The sequence below is a fragment of the Camelus dromedarius genome, chromosome 5 (genome assembly GCF_036321535.1).
Source record: "Camelus dromedarius isolate mCamDro1 chromosome 5, mCamDro1.pat, whole genome shotgun sequence".
In the NCBI taxonomy this organism is placed as follows: Eukaryota; Metazoa; Chordata; class Mammalia; order Artiodactyla; family Camelidae; genus Camelus; species Camelus dromedarius.
This window is the reverse complement of record NC_087440.1, coordinates 27,512,898-27,534,861: the sequence shown is the minus strand read 5'-3', so window position 1 is coordinate 27,534,861 and position 21,964 is coordinate 27,512,898. Positions and strand designations below refer to the sequence as shown.

At 42.3% G+C, this 21,964-nt stretch overlaps 1 protein-coding gene across 3 annotated transcripts in view; it reads left to right on the top strand.

The window, feature by feature from the left end:
• Positions 1-21,964, top strand: part of FMN1 (formin 1) — a 397,753-nt gene that overhangs the window by 348,813 nt on the left and 26,976 nt on the right. For all 3 annotated transcript variants that reach the window (XM_064485767.1, XM_064485766.1, XM_064485768.1), the window contains 2 exons: positions 10,001-10,052; positions 15,226-15,375. In XM_064485767.1, the coding sequence (XP_064341837.1) occupies positions 10,001-10,052; positions 15,226-15,375 (202 nt within the window). The remainder of the gene's footprint in view (positions 1-10,000; positions 10,053-15,225; positions 15,376-21,964) is intronic.

The window sequence follows — 21,964 nt, the reverse complement described above, 5'->3', positions numbered from 1 at the left end:
TGAAACTGTACCCATTACCTACACAAATAATTATTACAGTCATCACAGAATATAAGAGAATAATATAATTCTTCTCATTGTATAACCAAGGAGACTTTCCTAGTTCAAATTATTACTCCAGCAAGGTATTTTATGAGGTATTTGAATATTCTCAGGCCGAGGTTTTGAAATGTTAAAATATAAATGACTTAAGATCAAAAGTCGTCTGTAAGCTTGATTCCATCTAGGCTGACTCTTTTCCAGCCATTGATGAGAGAAGCTCTCTTGCCCTGAGGGCTCCACTGTGTGGAGTGAATGGGGCGACATTATCCCTGTGCGTTGGGAAGGGCAGTACTTGTCTGCGTGTGAGGTGGGTGGGGGAGACTGAGAGAACAGCTGTTCAAGTCAGTTTCCATGTTCTGCAGTTCAAATGAAGAACCTTGGTGGAGAAAGGCCCCAGGTGCCCAAGTGAGGTGATAACCGCTGTTTTGTTTTCCTTTGATGCCCATAAAAATATTCAGATTTAGTTATAAAGACAACTGAAAATGGCAGATAAAAATGATGAAAATGATGCAATCTGGCAAGTCTGATTGAACTCAAGAGGATCCCAGCTCAAACACAAGCCTGAGGGTTAGACTAGATGACTTTTCACACTCCTTTTATCTGGGTCCCTTTGATTTTATGACTCTAAAACCTCTTCAAAGTCTCCTGATCCAGTGTCTTTTGCTTGGCATTCTGATCAAAAGCCTGCGTTTTCTAGTCCACTTTAGCCTTAGACAGGTGACCTGGAAATCAAATTATACCCATCTCTTGGGAACCTTTTTCCATACCCTTTCCACAGCCTCGCCCGTTTACACAGAAAATCTCACAAATGGCCATCTATTCGCTTCAACTTTACTGTCTAACTAGACCTTTGCAAATGTAAACTCTGTGACACACCAAAAATGATCATTCTTCTAGTTTAGTTTAATTTTATTAGTTTAACTAGTAAAATAGGAAGACTAAATAAATAGGAGGAACTCATCCTTTGTGGGTAAGCATACCAAAAGAAAAAAAAAATGTAAGGGTAAGACCTCTTCATAACTCAGTGATTCCATATATTTATATTTTCCCCTCTCTAATAGATGTTAAAAACTCATCTCTCTTTCCAGTGTCAGTGTGCCGTTGCCTCTGTCGGTGAAAGCATTCTTTCCTCCTGGAAAGTGCATGACAGGGTGATTTTCAAAGAAATGAAAAATGACTGCCGTGCTCACATCAGATGGATACCACATGAAGTGGAGTGCGGTCCCTTTGTTTCCTTATTAGCATCACCAGCTCCTCTATTTGTAGAGCTGTAATAAAAACAGCTTCTTTACTGTGCGTCCTGTTGGTTTATACCAACCATGTCAGGTCCATAAACCATGGTATATTAAAGTGTAATAGACTGTGTAAAGAATACTAGGAAGATACTCCAACCTCTATCCCTTGCCCTCATTTCACAATTTACTACCTCCCAGATGGGCATCCATAAATATGACTTAATTGTGGTTAGCATAAAACCCCCACTTTCTTTGAAGAGTAACCTCCTTCAGCCACTTTCAGTGCGTGAATGCCACCCTCTTGAGGATAGAACTTTGGTTATTTCAGTATATCTAGGCGATGAATGTTCATAGTCTGACTATTTTCTGGGAGTGTCATTTTACTTATAAGAATGTTACATTTTTTATAATGACTATTTTAAAAATTCAGTCTGATGCAGATGAAACTCAAGGGTTAACATTTGTGCCTGTGATATATATCAATCTAAAGAATGTATCAATCTAAAACGGGATATAAAAGGATGATAAATAGTTCTCTCTTGCCCTTTGATTCTGCTGGACTCTTTTCTATTTTGCTGCAAAAAGAAAATGGAAGATTAGAAACTGCTGTGCTGGGAAATGGGCTCTGGTCCCCTGGGGGAAAGATAGTGAGCAGGCAGTGTGTTCTGTTAGTGTGGGTCCCTTGCTGTCAGATAAGTGGAGTACATACTAGGTGTTAGTTGAGGGGAACACTGTGGAATAGACTTGGTCACTGCCCTCAAGAAGCACAGAGTCTAGTAGGAAAAGCAGACTGCCAGCCAGTGATCCCAGTACTGTGTCCCACATGTGCAAACACAACGCTGATGAAGTTCTGCAGAAAGAACGCCCACCAGCCCGTGGAGGAGAGGCCAGGTGGAGGGCTTCACAGGGGAGGTCATTTTAAGGTTTGGTTTTTGAAGAAAGGAAAACATTTATAGCAGGGGTGTTTGGGAAGGAGAAAGGCAGGAGAAGGAGGTATTTAAAGCAGAAGAAGCAGTTTTTCCAGCACCACTTATTGAAGGGATTGTTTTTTCTCAATTATATATTCTCCTTTGTCACAGATTAATTGACCCTCAGTGCAGGGGTTTATTTCTGGGCTCTCAGTTCTGTCCCGTTGATCTATGTGTCTGTGTCAGTAGCATACTGTTTTGATGACTGGAACTTTATAGTACAGTCTGAAGCCAGGGAGCATGATTCCTTCAACTCTGTTTTTTTTTTTTCTCAAGATTGTTTTGGCTATTTGGGGTCTATTGTGTTTCCATAGAAAATTATTTGTTCTAGTTTTGTGAAAAACAACATTGGTATTTTGATAGAGTTTGCACTGAATCTACAGATTGCCTTTGATAGTATGGTCATTTTAACAGTATTGAGTCTTCCAATCTATCTTTCCCCATCTGTGTTGTCTTCAGTTTCTTTCATCAGTGTCTTATAGTTTTCTGGGTACAGGTCTTTTACCTCCTTAAATAGGTTTATTCTGAGGTATTTTATTCTTTTCGATATGATTATAAATAGGATTGTTTCCTTAATTTCTCTTCCTGATAGCTACATATAGAATAATGAAATGAGAACATTTTCTCACACCATATACAAAAATAAACACAAAATGGATTAAAGACCTAAATATAAGATGGGAAACCATAAAACTCCTAGAGGAAAACAGGAGTCATGCCAATAATTTTTTGGATCTGTCTCCCAAAGCAAAGGAAACAAAAGCAAAAATAAATAAATAAGACCTAATTAAACTTAAAAGTTTAATTTTTGCACAGCAAAGGAAACCAGCAACAAAATGAAGACAAATGTACTGAATGGGAGAAAGTATTTGCAAATGATAGGACCAATAAGGGATTAATATCCAAAATATATCACTCCTCATTCAACTCAACATAAAAAAATTAACACATTTTAAAATGGGCAGAAGACCTAAATTGACATTTTTCCAAAGAGGACATGCAGATGGCCAACAGGCATGTGAAAAGATATTCAACATTGATAATCATCAGAGAAATGCAAATCAAAACCACAATGAGATATCACCTCACACCTGTCAGAATGGCTATCATCACAAAAAAGACACATAGAAGCACAAAGAAGCACAAATGTTGATGAGGATATAGGGAAAAGGGAACCCTCGTACACTGTTGGTGGGATTGTAAATTGGTGCAGCCACTGTGAAAAACATTATGGAGGTTTCTCAAAAAAAACTAAAAATAGAACTACCATATGACCCAGCAATTCCACTTCTGGGTTTATATCCAAACAAAACAAAACAAAACAAAACAAAACAAAACCCAAAAAACTAATTCAAAAAGACATAGGCACCCCAATGTTCATAGCAGCATTATTTTCAATTACCAAGATATGGAAGAGCAACCTAAGTGTCCATCAACAGACAAAGAAGATGTGAGATATATATGTGTATACACACACACACACACACACACACACACACACACACACACTGGAATACTACTCAGCCATAAAAAAGAATGAAATTTTGCCATTTTCAGCAACATGGACGGACTTAGAGGATATTACGTGAAGTGAAGTCAGACAGAGAAAGATAAATACTGTATGATATCACCTATATGTGGAATCTAAAAAATACAACAAACTAGAAACTATAACAAAAAAGAAAGGCTCACAGATATAGAGAACAAACAAGTGGTTCCCAGTGGGAAGAGGGAAGGGAGAGGAGGAGCAACATAGGGGTAAGGGATTAAATGGTACAGACTGTTATGTACAAAATGAACTACAGGGATATACTATACAACACTGGGAATATAGCCAATATTTTATAATAATTATAAAGGGAATATAACCTTTAAAAATTGAATCACTATATTGTACACCTGTAACTTATGTAATATTGTACATCAGCTGTATGTCAACAAAAAATTAAAAATTTATAAAAGCAGAGGAAGCAATATACCCAAATATAAAGGCACAAGAAAATAGGATGAGTGCCAAGAACGGCAAGGAGTCCCACGTGATGGGAGCATGGGACATGGAGTGGGACGTAGCAGAAGCCAGGTTGTGGAGCTCTTCCTGTGCAACGTGAGTAAAGTGTACCCTGGACAGGGGGCGGTGGGGAGGGGGAGGGCAGCTAGTGAACACACTAAGCACAGCGGTAGCATCATGCCTTTTGCCTTTTAAACTGGCAACCTGGTGACAATTCAGAGAGTCTATTACAGGTCCTGTATAATTAAGTTCTTACTTAAAGAAGGAATCTTTGCTCTCAGAAGTCTTACCTTTTTCAAACAGACTTCCATGTCATTGTCTTTCCTTTAGCATTGGAGGAGTGATTCAGTTAATTAGGTCAAAAATTGCATAACCTATGATCATTAAGTTTAAAAAAAATTAGGTGAGAATCATCAGAAGCACCTCTCCCATCAAACCCACCCCCTTGACTCCCAGTATTTGCAAAATTATCCGTGAGCTTCTCTTTCTCTTCTGAGGATTAAATAGAACAAAATGGGCTGAAACAGCAAATAAAATAACTTGAGGACAGACATAGGCAACACCCTCCTGTGGAAAAAGCTTAGGGTAAGGATATCGACTTTGTGAGTAAAATGGGAAAACAGTGAGGTTTTGAGCAGAGGACACCTGATCTGACCTGTAAATGATCACTTGGAAAATTATTGTCTTACGAGAGTGGTTGTAGACATTTCTTAAGAAAGAAAGGAGCATTTTGCTTGTGATTTTTTATTATTCATCCCAAAGGCAGAGAGCTGGACTAGAGACCACTAGCGTTTGTTTCCAGCCAATTAGTGATGAAGGAGTGCCCCTGTAGCTGCCCAGCATGTTAGTCACTGTGTTAATCGCTCACGTTCAGTACATCCAGTGGGCACAACCACCTGGTAAGATGGATCTTACTGTTCCAGTTTTATGGGTAGAGCTCAGTGCAGTTAAGTGACTTCCCCAAGGTCTTACGGTTAATAAGTGGCAGAGCAGAAATTCAACTGCCCGACACAAAGTCCAAGCTCTCTCTACTGTACCTGTGTTTAACTGTCGGAGCAGCCATCCCCTGAAAGCTTGACTCCCTAGCAGCCTCTACAGGATGTGGAACCATCGAAGATCTGACTGCAGTGATTCTGGTTCAGCCAGGCGCTGTGCCCTTTCCACGCGGGAGGTAGGCGTTATCATTATTTTCCAGAGGAGGAAGCTGGAACACAGGACACGTGCATCGGGTCCATGACATTTAAATGGCTGAGCTGGGCTTAAAACTTGGCATTAAAGTATCTCGAGTTCTGATTGGCATTCCTTGGGCCCACAACCATTGAATAGAAAGGGCCATTTCTGCTTCACTTGGTAGACCACAGTACTTACGAATTTCAGAATCGTTATCGTGGGGTGATTTTATGATAACGAATGAGACAGTGGCCATCACATGAACCAGGAAACAAAATTCCGAAGCATTAAAGATTTACACAAAAACAAATGGCTTTTATCCAGTAATGGCTGCATTAAACAAAACCCACATAAATATCCCTTAGATTAAAAAAAAAAAACAGCCTCTGAAGAAACCATGTGGCTTTCTCTCTGTGGCACAGAATTATGAAAACTATTGCTCTTTAACAGAGAAAATTAAAATGTAAGAAAAGCAGCACAGTTCTGGCAGGGACAGAAAAATTAGAGTATGCTGTAGGTGGGCACCAAGCAGACTTCCCACTCAACTCTCTCCCTGCACTTGCAGTAAATCTCCATCATCACAATGTTTCCCTAGCCTGGAGAAAGGAGTTTGGAAGGCAAAAATCGATGTTCAGCAAAACGTCTCATTTTTAGTACTCTGGTTTGTTTTTCTTATTTCTTTGATCATCTTAAACTGTAAGATTTTCCTCATTCGAAGCAGTTGTTTTATTGCCATGATTTGAAAAATAATTTACCTTGTTGTAGGCAAGGAGACAGCTTCTTGTGAAAGAAAGAGGAGAGAGAGGAGGGTCGGGGATCCCCATCACTTGTCTGTCTCCCTGATGCTGTATCAGTACCTGACAGTGCCTCCCAACATCCTCTTCTCGAAGCCTACCCACCCCCTGGCCCCGCACACCGAGCACCAAATCTAAACTGAAAAAGAAACACCGAAATACTTCATCCATGTGGCTTCGTAGAAGAGAAAACTAAGTAAATCCCACACATCGATTCTGGGCCGCTGCTAGTCAGATGTGTAGCGGAAGGACAGTTTTCATTGAAGACTTGCCGTCTTCATCGTAAACGTTGTCCCTTTTTTGTGCCTCATACCTGCGTGTCCTGCTCTGGTTGCCCAGGCACCCCTAATTCAGTAACCCACGTAGGGTCTTTTCCAGGCAACAGTCCATGCTCTGGAATTTTTCTTACTTTTTGGCTTCCCTGACTCAAAAATTACTTACACTGCATCTTAATATCTCTCTCTTTTTTAAAAATATATTTTTATTGAAGTATAGTCAGTTTATAATGTGTCAATTTCTGTATACAGCACAATACTTCAGTCATATAGAAACATAGGTAGATTTGTTTTCATATTGTTTTTCACCATAGGTTACAAGATATTGAATATGGTTCCCTGAGCTATACAGTGTAAACTTGTTGTTTATTTTGTAAATGGTAGTTAGTGCAGGGGGCTGCACACCAGTCTCGTAATCTCTCAAGGTTAACTGTCTGTCTGCCCCAATGAGAATGGAAGTTCTCTAGGGACCTTTATCTGCTTTCTTCACAGGGAATCCCAAGAAAAGGGTCTGGCACATGGAATAAAAGAACAGAGCCACCTATGTCCTTATGTCAGTAGCTACGAGAGCTTACAGAGCCAGGTAGGGCCGACAGGAATGTTCTCTTTGTCCTACAGACTGTTTGAAACATTTATTTAAAGTTGGGAGCGTGTGTTTAAAACACCCAGCTTCTCTGGAAAAGGTGGAAGATCTGGCAGCAGGGACAAGTGTCTCCCCTGCTGTGGCTGGGGCGTGGCCTTCCCATGTCCCTCCTACCTGCCGGCTTCCCCGTGCCGAGACTGTGTCAGTCCCAGAGTTGAGAATCTAGGGATGGAGTTTGAGAATACTCCGATTCTTATACTTGGCCTACCATTACCTGGTTTGTTGCTGATGTTAGAAGTTGAGTTTGTGACTCCAGTCTTTATAAACATTTTCTTTCCATGTAATGTCTTTTTGTTTTGCTTAGAGCATCTTGAGGACTTAAAATGTATAATGATATGGTTGGAAATTTCGCACATTGTGTCAGGAGAAATACTTCAGGATGGTGGAGCTTTGAGGTCACACCAGGGAGGTGACTGCCTTTTCTACCAGTACCTAGGCCCTCGGCTCAGGAAGAATTGCTATCTCTGGGTTCGTCTCATTTTCCCCAAAACCCTCAGAAGTTCTGTGGTATGCGCTACCTCTTAGTAATGCCTCTTTTTACACTTGGATGCTGTTTTATTCCAAATAAGCACATTCACAGAGCTATTGCAAAATCTTATCTAATGCCTAATTCAGTGTGGAAAGGGTTTTTCTTGTCACTAAATGTATATGCAATGATGGGTCAACCACAGTCTGCTTAGCACAGGTAGAAGTAGCCAGCTAGAAACTCCTGCTGACGGAGAACAGCAGCAGTGCTCCAGGAAGATCACTCAGGCCTCAGAGGAATTTTTCCCCTTGTTTGGCCATGCGCATAACTAATAATCACTGTATAAGAACAAACCACCCGTTTGTTTCACATTTGGGGGAACTCGGTAGCCTCTGAGGGACACAGGTTGCTTTTCTGTATCTGATCGGCTAAGAACCCAGCTAACTGAGAGAGATTCCTGCTAGGAGGATGGGGGGAAATTAGAGCACACAGATGGCAATGACTATGACTTTACCTCAAAGGATGTCGTTATCAAAGCCAAATCATTTTAATATAAAAGAATCGCTTTTGGTGGAATGGACTGGACTTTCAATAGTATACATCTTCAGCCTGACGTTCTTCTTTCGCCTGTGTTCATATTTTGAATATGAAGTTTTATGTTTAGGAAGTCTAGTAGCTCTCTTTTTAAGCAACCGTTGTCCAATATATACTAGTTTAAGCTAAAATAATGTATTTAATATGTAGGCATTTTTTCACATTTAAGGCGCAACAGAAAACGGGCCAGATGAAGTTCCGGCTCTCCCAGAGCTCACATTCAATGTTGTACAATAAACACACGAGCCAATAAGTGGTCTGTCAGGTAGACAGAGGCTGTAGGGGAAAGTTGGGGGAGAGGAGGACGCCTGACAAGGGATGATCTTTAATTTAGCAGGGTCAGAGAAGGTGACATTTGGGCTGGGACCTCACGAAGCAAGGGAGCCCATCATGCAGAGGCTGCGGGCAGGTGCCCCAGGCTGGAGGAAAGGCAAGTGCAAAGGTCCCCAGTGGCCGTGCTCAGTGTGCTCCACCAGCCAGCGGGCCAGCCAGGCTGGAACGGAAGGAGTGTGGGAAGGAGGAGGCGACGTCACAGGGGACCCAGGCCTCTGGGCCATTGTGAAGACTTCAGAGGTTACGTCGAGGGTGACATCGAGCTGTCGGAAGGTTTTGGGCAGAGAAGTACCTTGAGAGAGTTTATCTTTTAACATCAGCTATGAAGTGAATGATGGTGAGGCACTAATAATGCCTGTCATGACATTTATTGAGCATCTCTTATGTGCTAAGCACTTGATATGTATTACCGTATTTAATCTTTATACCAGCTGTATGCTGGTAGTCCCTGTGGCTGTGCTCATGGGACAGATGGAGCCGTATCTACACAGTTGGTCATGAGTGACTTGCCCACACTCCCCCAGGCAGTACGTGGTAAACTTAGGCTTAATTAAATAGTGATATTTATTTTCTTTCTCCCCGCTTGATGGAGGCACTGGGGATTGAACCCAGGACTCACGGACCCCAAGCACATGCTCTACCACCAGCCTCTATTTTACGTCATTGTAGCCTTAAGTGAGGAATCGTGAGGCTCATAGAGATGGTGACTTGCTGATTTTTCTAGACATTTTTAAAGTGTAAGAGTTGTACTATCATACATAACAGTATTATCCTCTGATTAGAGAGAAAGTATTTAAAAGAGCCACCCCAAAGTGAAGCCTCCCAGTTTCCCTGTCGTGCCTCCAGAGCGCAGGTTCTTAATCTGCAAATTCAGAATTCTGTCTCAGTGTCATTGATTTCCCTTAAATATTTTTTCAACGCATTAAGAAACATTATTCTGGGAAAAGAGACCGTTGGCTTCTCTAGACTGCCAAAGGGGACCATGGCTGTAGAGACTGTTTTCAGAGATTCCTATGAATTCGTTTGAATCTGAGCAGAACTGCTACAAACAGTAGTGGGTTTATTGTGTCATTGGGTTTTTTTTGGTGTGGGAGGTGAGGCAGTGCTGAGCACACGCCAGGGCTCACAGAGAGGCCAGCTAAAGCGAGGGTGACCACACGTACCAGTCTGGCCAGGACTGTTCCAGTTTAAGCTTTTGTCCAAGTGTTCATTATTAATATCACCCTTTCACCCTCAGAAGTGTCCCGATGAAAACTGCCGTGTGAACATTGGCTCTAGCGGTGATCAAGAAAGTAGCAGTTAGTGGATGGAGCGAACTGAGTGCTATCGCAGGACGTGGGGGGGAGGGGGCTGCCGACCCCGGAAATCAGACTTATTTTGATAACAAATGGTCATAATCAAAGTTAGAAGGTTACACAAAGGAGGTGATGGACGAAAATACTGGATTAATTAAAATTATTTCTCTTTCACAGCAAAAAAAGAGCATAAAATGGAAGAAAGTCACTTGGAGACTGCACAGAAAAGGTAAGCGGCTCTGAACTGGCCCCAAGGCTTTCTCTGACTAGCCGTTCTTTTTTTATTATTATTAAAAACGTTTGGATTGTTGTGCGGCCATCACCAGCATCCATCTCCAGAACTTTTTCATCTTCAAAGGCAGCTCTGTACTACTCACTAAACCATCGCCACCACCGCCCCCCGCCCCAATCCTCACCTCTCTCTCCTTACTTCAGCCGCTGGCACCACCCTTCTCCTTCCTGTCCGTGACTCTGACTGCTCTGAGTGCCTCGTGTAAGTGGGATTGTACAGAACTTTGCCTTCCATGCTGGCTTATTTCACTTCATATAGTGAATGACTAGCTCTTCTTTTGACCCCATCTGTCAAGACTCTGCATCCAGGAACAGTGAGGTCTGTGTGCAGAGCTGCAGTGAAAGCACTGTGAGGGGACCTGGGGACAGTTTTCCTCAGGAAGCAGGGACTCATCGAGGAGTGACTCCCCTGCCTCCTGCGTGCTGACGCCATTTCCGTGTGTTTGCCTCTCCTCCATCACTCTCTCCTGAACGCTTCGTGGACACGGGGAACAATGCTCTCCTTCTTAGTGTCACAACTACATTAAACCAGTTACAGCAAACACCTCCGAGACATGTAATGTCTTCCCTCAGATCCTGGAGGGTATTGTAAACAAGGGACAGTTGGGGAGAAGGGACTGCATGGAAATCTCCCCCAGAGGTTGGGGAGGAGACCTCAGATGTCTTCTGGTCAGCCTCTCACCCTCTTTGTGCCTCTTCTTTCCTCTTCTCCCTCCATGACACCTGAGTGGAGCCATCCCCCTCACCTGGGAGAGCCCCACGATCCTTGGCTGTGATCCCGTCGAGGGGTTTTTCCTTTTTTCAGCTGAGCAGGTTAATCATCTTGGCCTGCCCTCCCTCCCTCCCTCTTAGAAAGGTGGGTGGGGGTACACCAAGGCTTTCTTGTACTCAAGGCTGAGAACTGAGATACATTTTGCTGGGACCAATTCTAAACGTACTAGAACATTGAAGAGATACGGGCAGGAAACAGATATCATGTAAGGGAAAATGCGCTTTACCAACGTGTGAGGAGAGGAGCCGGTTAAATGCATGTGAACACGCTCCGGAAGTGGACCCCTTTCTTCCCACCTTGCCATGATTTCTGAGGGTTCTGAAGGCCTTTGACGGACAATCCCCACCAAAAGCGCCAATAAAATTAAAATGCAGGTGAAACCGAGGTGAAGGCATGTCTTGCGTTTTTCTGAGTGCAGACATGCTATTGAATCATGATTATCATCCTTGCATGACACTCTTTGACAACTGAGAAGATCACGTGTTTCTGTCTTTAGATTTTTAGATTATGCCCATTTATTGGCTTCGTCCCATATGTAGTATATGTGTAGACATTATCTCTGTATTAAACTTCCCTTCCTCGGTGTGTAAAGCTAGTGTGTCTGTGTTGTAGAAATATTCTACATGCATTAAAAAAAAAGCAAGACCATCCACAAGAGCACATGGGTATCAGGCTAAGCAGAATTTCACTTTCCAAGGGGGGATGTCAAATTTCTAATACTTCTTCAAGATTCTTGCTTCAGGAAAAGGGAGCCCGTCTGAGAGGGGCCGAAGTTGCTGCTGTGCATTAGCTATGCTGAGGGGGGTCATAAATTTTGGTTGTCAGCGTTTTCCGTGACTTTGTGGTGAAGGTAGCCGAGCTTTCATGTCATACATGAAATATGTTAGATCCCATCTTTAATGTAGAAACCGCAGTTGTTTGGTTACACTCTTTAAGGAGGTTGGTGGTCAGTGTTGCAATATTCGTGTGAGATTTAGTAAATTCTTATGTTTTATCCTCAAGAGAAACAATTTACTCTGAGGCTACGGAATATTTGCTTTTCCTCAGCAGTTTCTAAAGGCACGCACGGAGCACAACGAGAGGATGTGTTCCGCCCCAGCGTCTCAGCACTGCATAAGCACAACAGTTCGCTTTGCCGCGGGCTCTTTGATATAATCGTTGTCTGTACCCTGAAAATATTTAGCTGAATCAAAAAGATACAAATCAGACTAGGAATTACAGCAAAGAGAAGAGGAGTCAGGGAATAGTTCAGAGTGGAGCAGGGAAGTTTTATAAAACATAACATATGATTGGAAATCAACCTTTTAAAACCTAAAAGCTATTTCAGAGTTCTCTCCTGACAACCAGAAATTCCAGACAGCGCTGTTGCCCCTTTGTCAACTGGAGAAAATTCCCCTGGTTATTAAATATCAGTGGTTTTCATACCCAAATTTCAGATTTTCAATAACCAGTCTTCTCTACTATTATATAATGGAAAAGAATCTGAAAAAAAATACACACACACACACATTATATATATATGTGTATATATATAAAACTGAATTGCTTTGCTGTATACCTGAAACTAACATTGCCAATCAACCACACTTCAACAAAGAATAAAATTTAAAAAGAATAACCAGTCTTCTGTGAATCAAAATTGAATTTGAAAGGAAGAAAGTTTTTGGCAGTGGGGAGGGGTGGGGGGGAACAATAGTCTAGACCTTATCAGATAGTTGGAGATTCACATTCTAGCTTTTCTAGCTTTTAACTTTTCCTTGAACAAAGGGATAACACTGAAATCCAAAAAGACATACCCTCGGGCGACCTCATCTCTCTTAAAGTTGCAGGGTGCCAAAGCCAGGCCATCCTCTGCAACTCTGTTTGCTTTGGTTCCTCTGAAGAGGTTCACTGGCTTTCTTAGTTTTTTAAACACATAGGGGGAAAAAAATGCTGAAATTTAGTATTTCCTTTCATTTTCATCCTCTTTGAGGGTTAGCGAGCAGGGCCTCACAGATCCCCGGGGGAGAGGTGGTGAGGGTCCATGGTTAGCTTCAGTTTAGTGTTGAGAAAAGGGAGGCCCGCCGGTTGGTGATAGGCTCTTCCCAGGCTCTGTGATAAGCCACCATGCAATGCTGTCATCCTCGAAAACTGCAGCCATGTTTGCAATACTTGGTCTCACAGCCTACATTCCAAATAATGCTGGAGGTGTTCGGCTGACCTGTGAGCACAGTGACCCGAGCTTCTGAGCTCTTCACTCTGTCTTGCTGAAAAGTAGGAAGATCATTTGTTGCTCTGAATGCTAAAAGTGAAAGGCACTCTCTTCTCTAGTCAGTGCACACATAGATCTGTTTCTTTGTAGAAAGTGAGCATAAGGAAGAGAGAAAAAATAATGATGTGCTCTTCGGGGGAAGGGGGGGTGGGTAACGCAGGTTGTGTCTGATATAGGCGGCAACTGTGTCTAAAGTGGAAACAAAACCCCCAAAATGACTATTTTATTTCATAAATGCCTGGGTCAGTGAGTGTAAGCAACAGAAGGGTAAAGCAGAAAAATTTCACTGAGAATCAGGGGACCCCCACTCTGGAGGCCCAGCTCTGCCAATGAATAAGGTCATTCAGTTTTTCCAGGTCTCTGTTTCCCCATCTGTAAGATGAGAACACTGGACAGGTTGCCCTGTAAGTCCCTTCCAGCTCTGAAGCCTGGTGACTCCGTGGGAAATCCATGGCCTCTTCCTTTTGGTTACAGAACTCTCTGCTTAGGTATTTCCATGCTACAGTCAATATCATTTTCATTTCGAATGAAATAAAATATGTGCCATAGAGTGTACCTTTGGTTTTATCAGTGTTTTGACTGCCACGGAATTAGGAGTCGTGTCTGGGCGAAAGTGGACGTCACTCCATTCTGGTTTTGCTCCAGAATATGTGTGTTTGGAATTATAAGAGAGTCCCTTAAGAAATTACTGCAGTTATTGCCTTTCTCCACTTATGCACTCCTAGCCTTTTAATAACTGGGAGCCAAAATTCCCTGACCAGTAGTTTTAATTTGCATTAAAAACAGATTTATTATTTACAGAAACACAAAGAATTTATGGGACTCAGAGCTGCCGCTCCAGCTTGGATCTCGCCTAATCATAGCTATGGAATCAATTAACAGTTCATCTGTGAAATGTGATAAAATCTTATGAGATACATATTGCCCAACAACTGAGAACGAGATGAAAGTATGCTCTGGAAGAGTAACGGGGCTTCAGGGTTTTACAATCGCCATTGAATAGAGTTCCATTAGGAACTCAGTATTCAGGATGGCCACAAAAAAAAAAAAAAAAAAAAAAACACTGTGTCTGAACAGATGATAGAGCACTGAGTAATAAACCTGGCCAGCCAGTCCTGCTTTGATTAGTTTCCAACACCCTAGAAAAGGGGGCCATTTATTTAAGTGTTGTTGCTCATGGCAAATGAGCTTGTGGGGCTTGGAGTGGGTGAGGGGAAGGCCTGAGTGCAGAGCTATAAATTGCTGCAAAGCTAGTGCCTCCAAGAAGGGCTGCCTGGGAGGCCCGGGTAGTTGGCTGGGACTGAGCCTCCATGGGGTAGGTCAGGAGGTTCTGAGCGTTATCTGGGAATCTACCTTGTAAAACTAAGTTATTTTCTCACTGGGTTAGAGATCCTTTTTAAAGATCAAAAATGATTTTTCCTCCCATCCTTGCTACACCTTCAATTATATCTATTTTTGTACATCGGTGGTTTATATTCCTGTATCACATCAAGCTTTAAAATGTAACCTTCTGAAAGATCATAGGGTCTTAAGTGTCTTGTTTTACTCTTGAGAAAACTGACTCTAATGATGAATGATTGACCCAGAGGACAAAGCCAGCAGATGCCAGAACAAGGGTAGGACAGTCTCTTGATTTTCTGGGGACCACTCGACAGATGAATTATTCTGAGGGGGCTCTCTCAGTGATCCCTGCTGGGGATACGGCATCCACATGTCATCAGCGTTTCATGTAATCATTACACATAACATGGAGAAGAACATGTAAATGGCATAGATTTGAGACAACGAACAAACCCCGAAAGCTTTACCTGCATCCACCCTGGAATTATACATGCTGGTTTTTAGACAGATAAGACATGCCCAGAAGTCTCCCCAATCATGCTGAGTTTCTTAGAAAATCGGCTTGAACACATAGATTGTGCCCAGGCTGAGGATAAGCCACAGTCACTGCGAGCCTAGGGTTCTGTGCTAGAGAAGAGACACGCGGGAAATTGCCCCAGTGTCCCCTCTCCTCCCCCTAATGGGTTTTGGTGGTGTTCACAGGCTCTCACCCTCTCCCTCTCTCTGTTTTCTCCTCTACATTTGCAGTTTTGAAACAACAGTGGGATATTTTGGGATGAAGCCAAAGTCTGGTGAGAAGGAGATCACACCCAACCACGTGTTTATGGTGTGGTACGAGTTCTGCAGTGACTTCAAGACAATTTGGAAACGGGAGAGTAAAAACATATCTAAAGAAAGGTAAGGCTCTAGTAGATTCATTAACACGCACACACCCGGAGCCTGGGAAACCTCCTTCTCCAACCTCACGAAGTGTGCCCACCTCACACAGTCAGTATTGCCTCTCAGAGCCAGTGGACATGGAGCGAGGATTATTGCCTCGGGGTTCGTGGGGAAATTCAAGGGGGGAGGCTTGCTGTCCGCACAAGCAGATACACTCACGTGATCTGATAAGTTACACTTTCTTAACCCCTTCCAATTACTAGCTAGTAAATGAAAGGGGAGCTGTGCTAATTTGCAACAGATTGCTTCTCTGCGGATTTTCATGTTGGCCCAGGCTAAATGAGGCAGCCTTGCTGTCGCAGACAGTACAGACAAATAAAAGTGAATGCTTTTCCCATTAATACACTGAACTTGCATCAAAGGGAAATCTCTGCGACTCGGGCCACACTTAACACAGTGTTGAAGCCCCGCTCTGGATTTACAGCGCCACTTCTGACTCCCCGTATCCTGCTGAGGACATCAAACTGCGTGCCGCTCGGCCTCATTGCAGCCTCCTGATTTTATTAGTTGGGGGTAGAAGGCAAACCTCGGCTCTGAATATAGGGAGGGCGTGTGTGTTCTCCTTGGAGAGAGACTGGATTTGGCCCTGTTTATTGGAAAGAAAGCATTTCTGCTTGATCGCAGTTTTGATCGGGTTGCCACTGTTCTGCAAAGGGTGTCATGGATCTAAACTTCAAACAGGTCTTGCTGCTACTCCTGAGAAACAGATGTATAAGAGTGTCATTCGAAGTGGAGGAGGAGACAAATGAAGGGAACCAGTTTAAGTGTAGCATCTATATCTCACCAAACATGGAGACCTGAAATTCCATTATTCAGTATTTTTGTGCTTTACTTTGTAATCAGAGAAAAGGTGTATACATAATGTATCTACACACACACACACACACACACACACACACACACACACACACACACAATACACTAATATGTTTTACCTTAAAAAACTAAAGGGAGCCTAATTTAAAGATTTTTTGGACTCATTTTTTCTGAGTCTCTAAATATTTTCGTGGGGAATTCTTTCAAAAGCCTGTTTTTTTTCTAAGGAAGTCAAAGAGCTTCAAAAATATTTATCAACACAATCTTCCCACCATTACCTCTTTTGGAACTTGGGTATTAAACTTGAGTATATCCATTATGTTGATAAACTGAAGCAGAGAAAAGTTAAGGGACATTGTTAAGAAAATAGATTGTTGATAATAACATGACAAAAATCCTAAAAATCTTGACATCTGACTCACTGCTCTTGCCCTGCAATCACTTATTTTGCCCTTTAAGCTAAAATAAGCTTCCGTGGACTACATTCTGTGTTTGATGAGTCTCGGAGGAAAGTGACAGAGCCGAGCTCTTCTCTCTCCCACAGGGTAGCAGCTGGCCGGCCAGCCCTCCGTGTCCCCACCCAAAGGCCAGGGAATCCCTCATGGGCCCTGAAAGTCCAGCCTTTGCTTAAGATGTTACATGTTCAGATTTTGATCATAGCCCTCAGTGACTTTGCTCTTGTTGTTAGAGCCCTAAAAATGATTCACAAAAACCAACTGGGAGAGCAATTAATTGCTTTTCACTTGAATAATCTTCTGTTGAAATAATGAACTGTATTCCAAGTGGGGGAATTTTTCCCTATCACAGAAGTTAGACGAAACCCATTGTGGGCCTGCGGTGATACGCAGCCGCCCTTCAGGATGACCTGCTCTCTGATTCCTAGCGATGGGCACTTACAGCGCTGTTTCCCGGGTGCAGCTGGTGAATTGCCCACTTCACACTCTGTAAACCAACACCTTTAAAAGGTCGTGACTTCCCGGGACCCTTTTCAGTTCTTCTCATTTAGCAATTTCAGGGGTCTCTTCATCCCAGCCGTACTTTGTGAGCTAGATCACCAACGTTTCTAACCTAAAACATCTCTGAAAGTTAATGATGGCTCATAAAATATTTGTGGGGCAGCCTGTTTACAAAATCTACTTGTTAAGCGATGTTAGCACGTTATGCATATTACTGCTCATTCAGTTCAACAAACTGGTTAGTATGCAGGGTTTTCTCATCAAGTGAGGATTTTTTCAATTGTTCTCTGCCTGCTACAGATTTTAGCTTTTAAACTGTTGGAATCACATATTCCTTATGGTGAAATAGGCAAATTAACTTGATTCTATGGTTATAATCAAATGAAAATCAGTATGATTGCTTTGTTTTGACCCCTATTTAATGATATTTGATATTGTCACTTTTTAACTATACTTTCCCCAGAATTCCAATAAATCTTAACAACACTAAATGTCAGGAGGTAGCATAACAGTATGAAAATATCTTCAAAAATTAAGTTCATAACCAAATGAAAACCTGACAGCCTGTAATTATTAGGGGAAAAAACTGTAGTTTGGGATTCCATCCAAAGGAATTTCATCCACTTGATTTTTAGATGTATTTGTAAGGCCAACTAAAACCCCCAGAATCATTGAGGAAAATTAAGAATCAACAACAGTATTTTCAAAGGGACAGATTCACTCCCAAATGAAATGGAAGTTTTGAAAACTAGTTTAGGCCACTTGAGGTCAATTTTAGGTGACGCAGAATATTTCCTTCTTGTTCTGCTTAGTATGGTTTCCATGAACACACAGTAACTGGGTGCGAAATTGAGATGATGCAGCCCCACAGCCGAGTAACAGCCACCCCTCATGAAACTCAGAACGAAGCCTGAACACACAGATGACTGATAAGACGTCTAACGTGCTTGTGCCTCGCGAATGAATGACAAACCCTATTATTATTGAGCTGGTGACAGGGCACGAGTCTGTGTTTGAGTAGAAGAGAGCTAGTATTTCACTGGGGAGATGGCTCACCTGCAGATTAACTCTATCTGTAGAAGAGCGAGCTATTAAATGATGGTATATTGTGTTAAACGTACCCTTGCCATGTAAGCCAGTGTTAGGCAAAACAGCAAACCTGGGTGTCCAGGCACAAATCCAGACTGCCCTGCTCCCTAGAGCTTCGGTCTGTGACCCGCACAGCCCTCACGCTGCCCCAAGTACTGGAACTCATCCTCCAGTGAAATGTGCCGGGCCCTTCTCTTACCCATCCTTAGTACAGGCATTGTTCAGTACTGTTAAAAAAAAAAAAAAAAAAAAAAAAAGACCTCTGCATAAAGGGTTGAAAACCAGCATTTTAGTGCCATTCATTTGCTTTGTGATCTTGGGCCAGTCCCTTATTGCCGGGGGACCCAAATATCACATCTGTAAAAATGCGTGTATTGGGATGGATCAGGAACTAAATGTTCACTACAATCTTTTCTAGCTCAAAAGTCCTCTGAATCTAGAAAGTACTTTTTTGCTATTTTGAGAACCTGTGTGTTTTATTTCTGAGATGATGCCCCTCACCTTTGCTTTTGAGCCCGTGAGGGCCCATGCTAAAAGACGTTTCAAGGCAAAGTCTGGTGGTGAGTGGGGGAGAGATATGGGGCCACAGAGAAGTGTAATTGTCCATTTGGATTTGGTAAATGCTTTCAGTGACCTCCCCTCACGCCCCCAGTTCTTCCCCTAAAATGCTAAGGTTGATCTTGAAGACCGCATTTTTGAATTGGAAGCATGCACACAAAAAATCTTTCCGTTTGTTTGCATCCAACATCGCATTTAGTGGTTTATAAAAGTTCATCATGATTCTTATTCTCAGAGGCAGCTTTGCCTCAATTTGACTTTTTCATGCACTTTTGTATTTGTGCCTCTTGACAGGCAAACACTGAACAGAGTTCTGTAACACACATTTCTTCCACCTATTAAGTCAACAGGTTACTTGAGCATGTACGTAATTGCAAGGAAGTAACCTAACTTTTGCTGCTACCTTTACTGACTATTCTTCACTCACTTTCTGCTTTTTCTTTTTCTCCCCCTGTTGAATTGTTCTGAGATATACAACCTCCCTCATGAAATTTCCCACTATTTAGGATATGTTAATACTGCTTCCCACATATGCCCACACGTGCACATGCACAGGGCACGAACCACTACTGCCCACAAAGTGAGCTATGAATTTGCAGAAGGTAAAGAAGTCCCAGGGGAGTCATGACTCCAGGAATAAAGTCTTGGCAAGTAATTCACCCTGAGCCAAAGCAAACTTTAAAAGTGCCATTTAAAAACCCATAATGGGTAAGTAAGGAGCGAATGAGGAGTTTGCTGAATTTTATGCAAAATGCTAATAAGACATTTCATTATATACGTAGCTGTAGTTTACACCGCGGATGTAATGAGTGGTTATGGGAATGGATGGTCCGTTTGGGTTTTGCTTGTTTGCTTGTTTGTTTTAGTTCAGCTAAAAACCAACAGGATTTTTGTTGTAAGTGTATTACTTGCAGCTCTGATGGTTAATGATGCAACTGCAGGTAGTTCAGAGCTGTTGTGGGATTTATCCCATAGCTGTTCTCAGAGCTCCCTACTGCTCGGCTCACTTTAGGACCAGGAGTTGGGGGCTAAAAAGGTGGTCACTTAACCCACAAATGAGCCGTTGGTTGTGATGTAGACATTGAAGGAATTCCTCTCTTTATATGATAGTTATTCCTGGAAAAATTTCTGTAAACTAACATTTTTAGTCATTGAATTCTGCTTTTCTACTGACCTACATTCATGATAACTGAATAAGGTAACTTTCTATTCTCTAGCCCTCTGTTATGTGGTCAGATGGTTTGCGTATACTTAACTGCTAAGAAGCTTCATATTTTAGAAAACCCCTTTAATAAGAAAAATGATCACCCCCAGTTAATGGGCAAAACTTTGACTTTTGCTAAGTCACATTGAAGGCAGTTCTGTGCAAATACATGAAGAGTAAATATCCCAGCAAGCTAACTTATAAACAGAATTTGTGATTATGATAATCACAAAGGATAAAACCTGCTTTTCCCCCAAGCAATAAATTTAAAACAACTTCTGCAAAATTAAAAATATGCCATGAATTAAGGAGAGGAGATAGTAGGCTTTTAAATGGTAAAAATTGTAGGATCATTGATTTTTAAAAACTAAAACACCTCTTTTGACCCTCTTTGCTCTGGAAACTATCTCCTGTCCCTTCCAGCTTCTTTAAAAAAGAGTTTATATCCATTTCCTCACTTCTTGTTACTTAGCACACAGTCCCTCCTTTCTGTATCAGTGAGGATAAAGCTTCAGCTGCTGTAACAAAGACCAAAGCAACTTTTGCTTAACAATCTGAATGCAAGTTGTGTAGCTGTCTGGGACCCAGTTTCCTTTTATTTCGTGGCCGCCATCATTAAGCTGTGGTCCTTACTCACAAGGCTGAAGATGGCTCACCTCGTGTCCGTCAGCGCTGCTGCGGCTGAGTTCCTGCCAGTAGAAAGGGAGGGCGCCCCCTTTCCTTTTAAGAGTCTACACTTAAGAGCCTGGAAGGTTCACATATTTCACTGGGCAAGACTTAGTGTCACGGCTATACGTGAGGGAGACCAGGAAATGCAGGTCTATCTGGGAGCCATGTACCCAGCTAAAGACTCATGGGTTCCACTCCTAAAGGGAGCAGGAGAAATGCTGTTGAGACCATCAGCAGACTTTCTACCTTTCCCATTTGTGAAATCAAATGACTCTTTCTGACTCCTTGCCACTACTGGCTTTTGACACTGACGACAGTTTCTTCCATCTTGAAAATGCTCCAGTCGCATTCTGAGTCTTTTTCGGTAAAGGTGACCACCCCTCTTTCATCTCCTTTCTTGGATCCTCTTTTTCTTCTCTTCTTTATGTGTTGCCCTTCCCCAGGGTTCAGATCTCTGCTCCTCTTTTCTGCTCTGTAGTCTCTCCCTAGCTAGTCTCAACTACTCTCGCAGCTTCGCCTGTCACCTCTTTGCCAAGTCCTAGCCAGAGCCAACCTCTTAGTTCTAAAAATCTTAGACCCAGACCTCCAACCACACGCTAAACATTCCCACAGGATGCCCAGCCTTCATCTGCACTTTAGTATGTCCTGAGGCTCCAGCTCTCAACTGTACCACTCTCCTCCCCTTTGTGTCCAAAGCAGGCTGGAAACCGGAATCATCTTTAATGCTGCAAGATTCACTTTGCCCCTACTGCTGCCTCCTCAGCAGTTCTGCTTCTTTACCCTGTTTTCTCAGTGGCTCTGCCCTAATTCAGGACCTCGTCTCTCACCTGGATTATTGAAAATCTTTCTTACTGTTCTCTCTGCCTATAGTTTTTCTCTTTCCTCTTCAGTGGCCTTTAATATTATGTGTAGTTATCTTTCTAAAACAGAAATGAGATCGTATCTATTTGTTTAAACATGTTCTGTTCTGAAATCGAGGGATGAAAATCAGCCATGATTGGTACTTACAGTCATTAACTTTGGGGGGCCTCATGACAGCCCTAGAATGTGTATTACTGCTTTACAGATAAGCACAAGAAAGAGTAAATGAATTACCAACATCACGGTTTTGCTAGTAAGCAACAGAATGTGGATAAGGACCTAGGTCTTATGTGACACTAAGCTTGAGCTCCTTCAGGGATTCCCTATTTCTCCCAAATGAGAGCAGTGAGCTTCCAACAACTTGCCTTAGCTCACTTTCCAACCTCATTTCCCG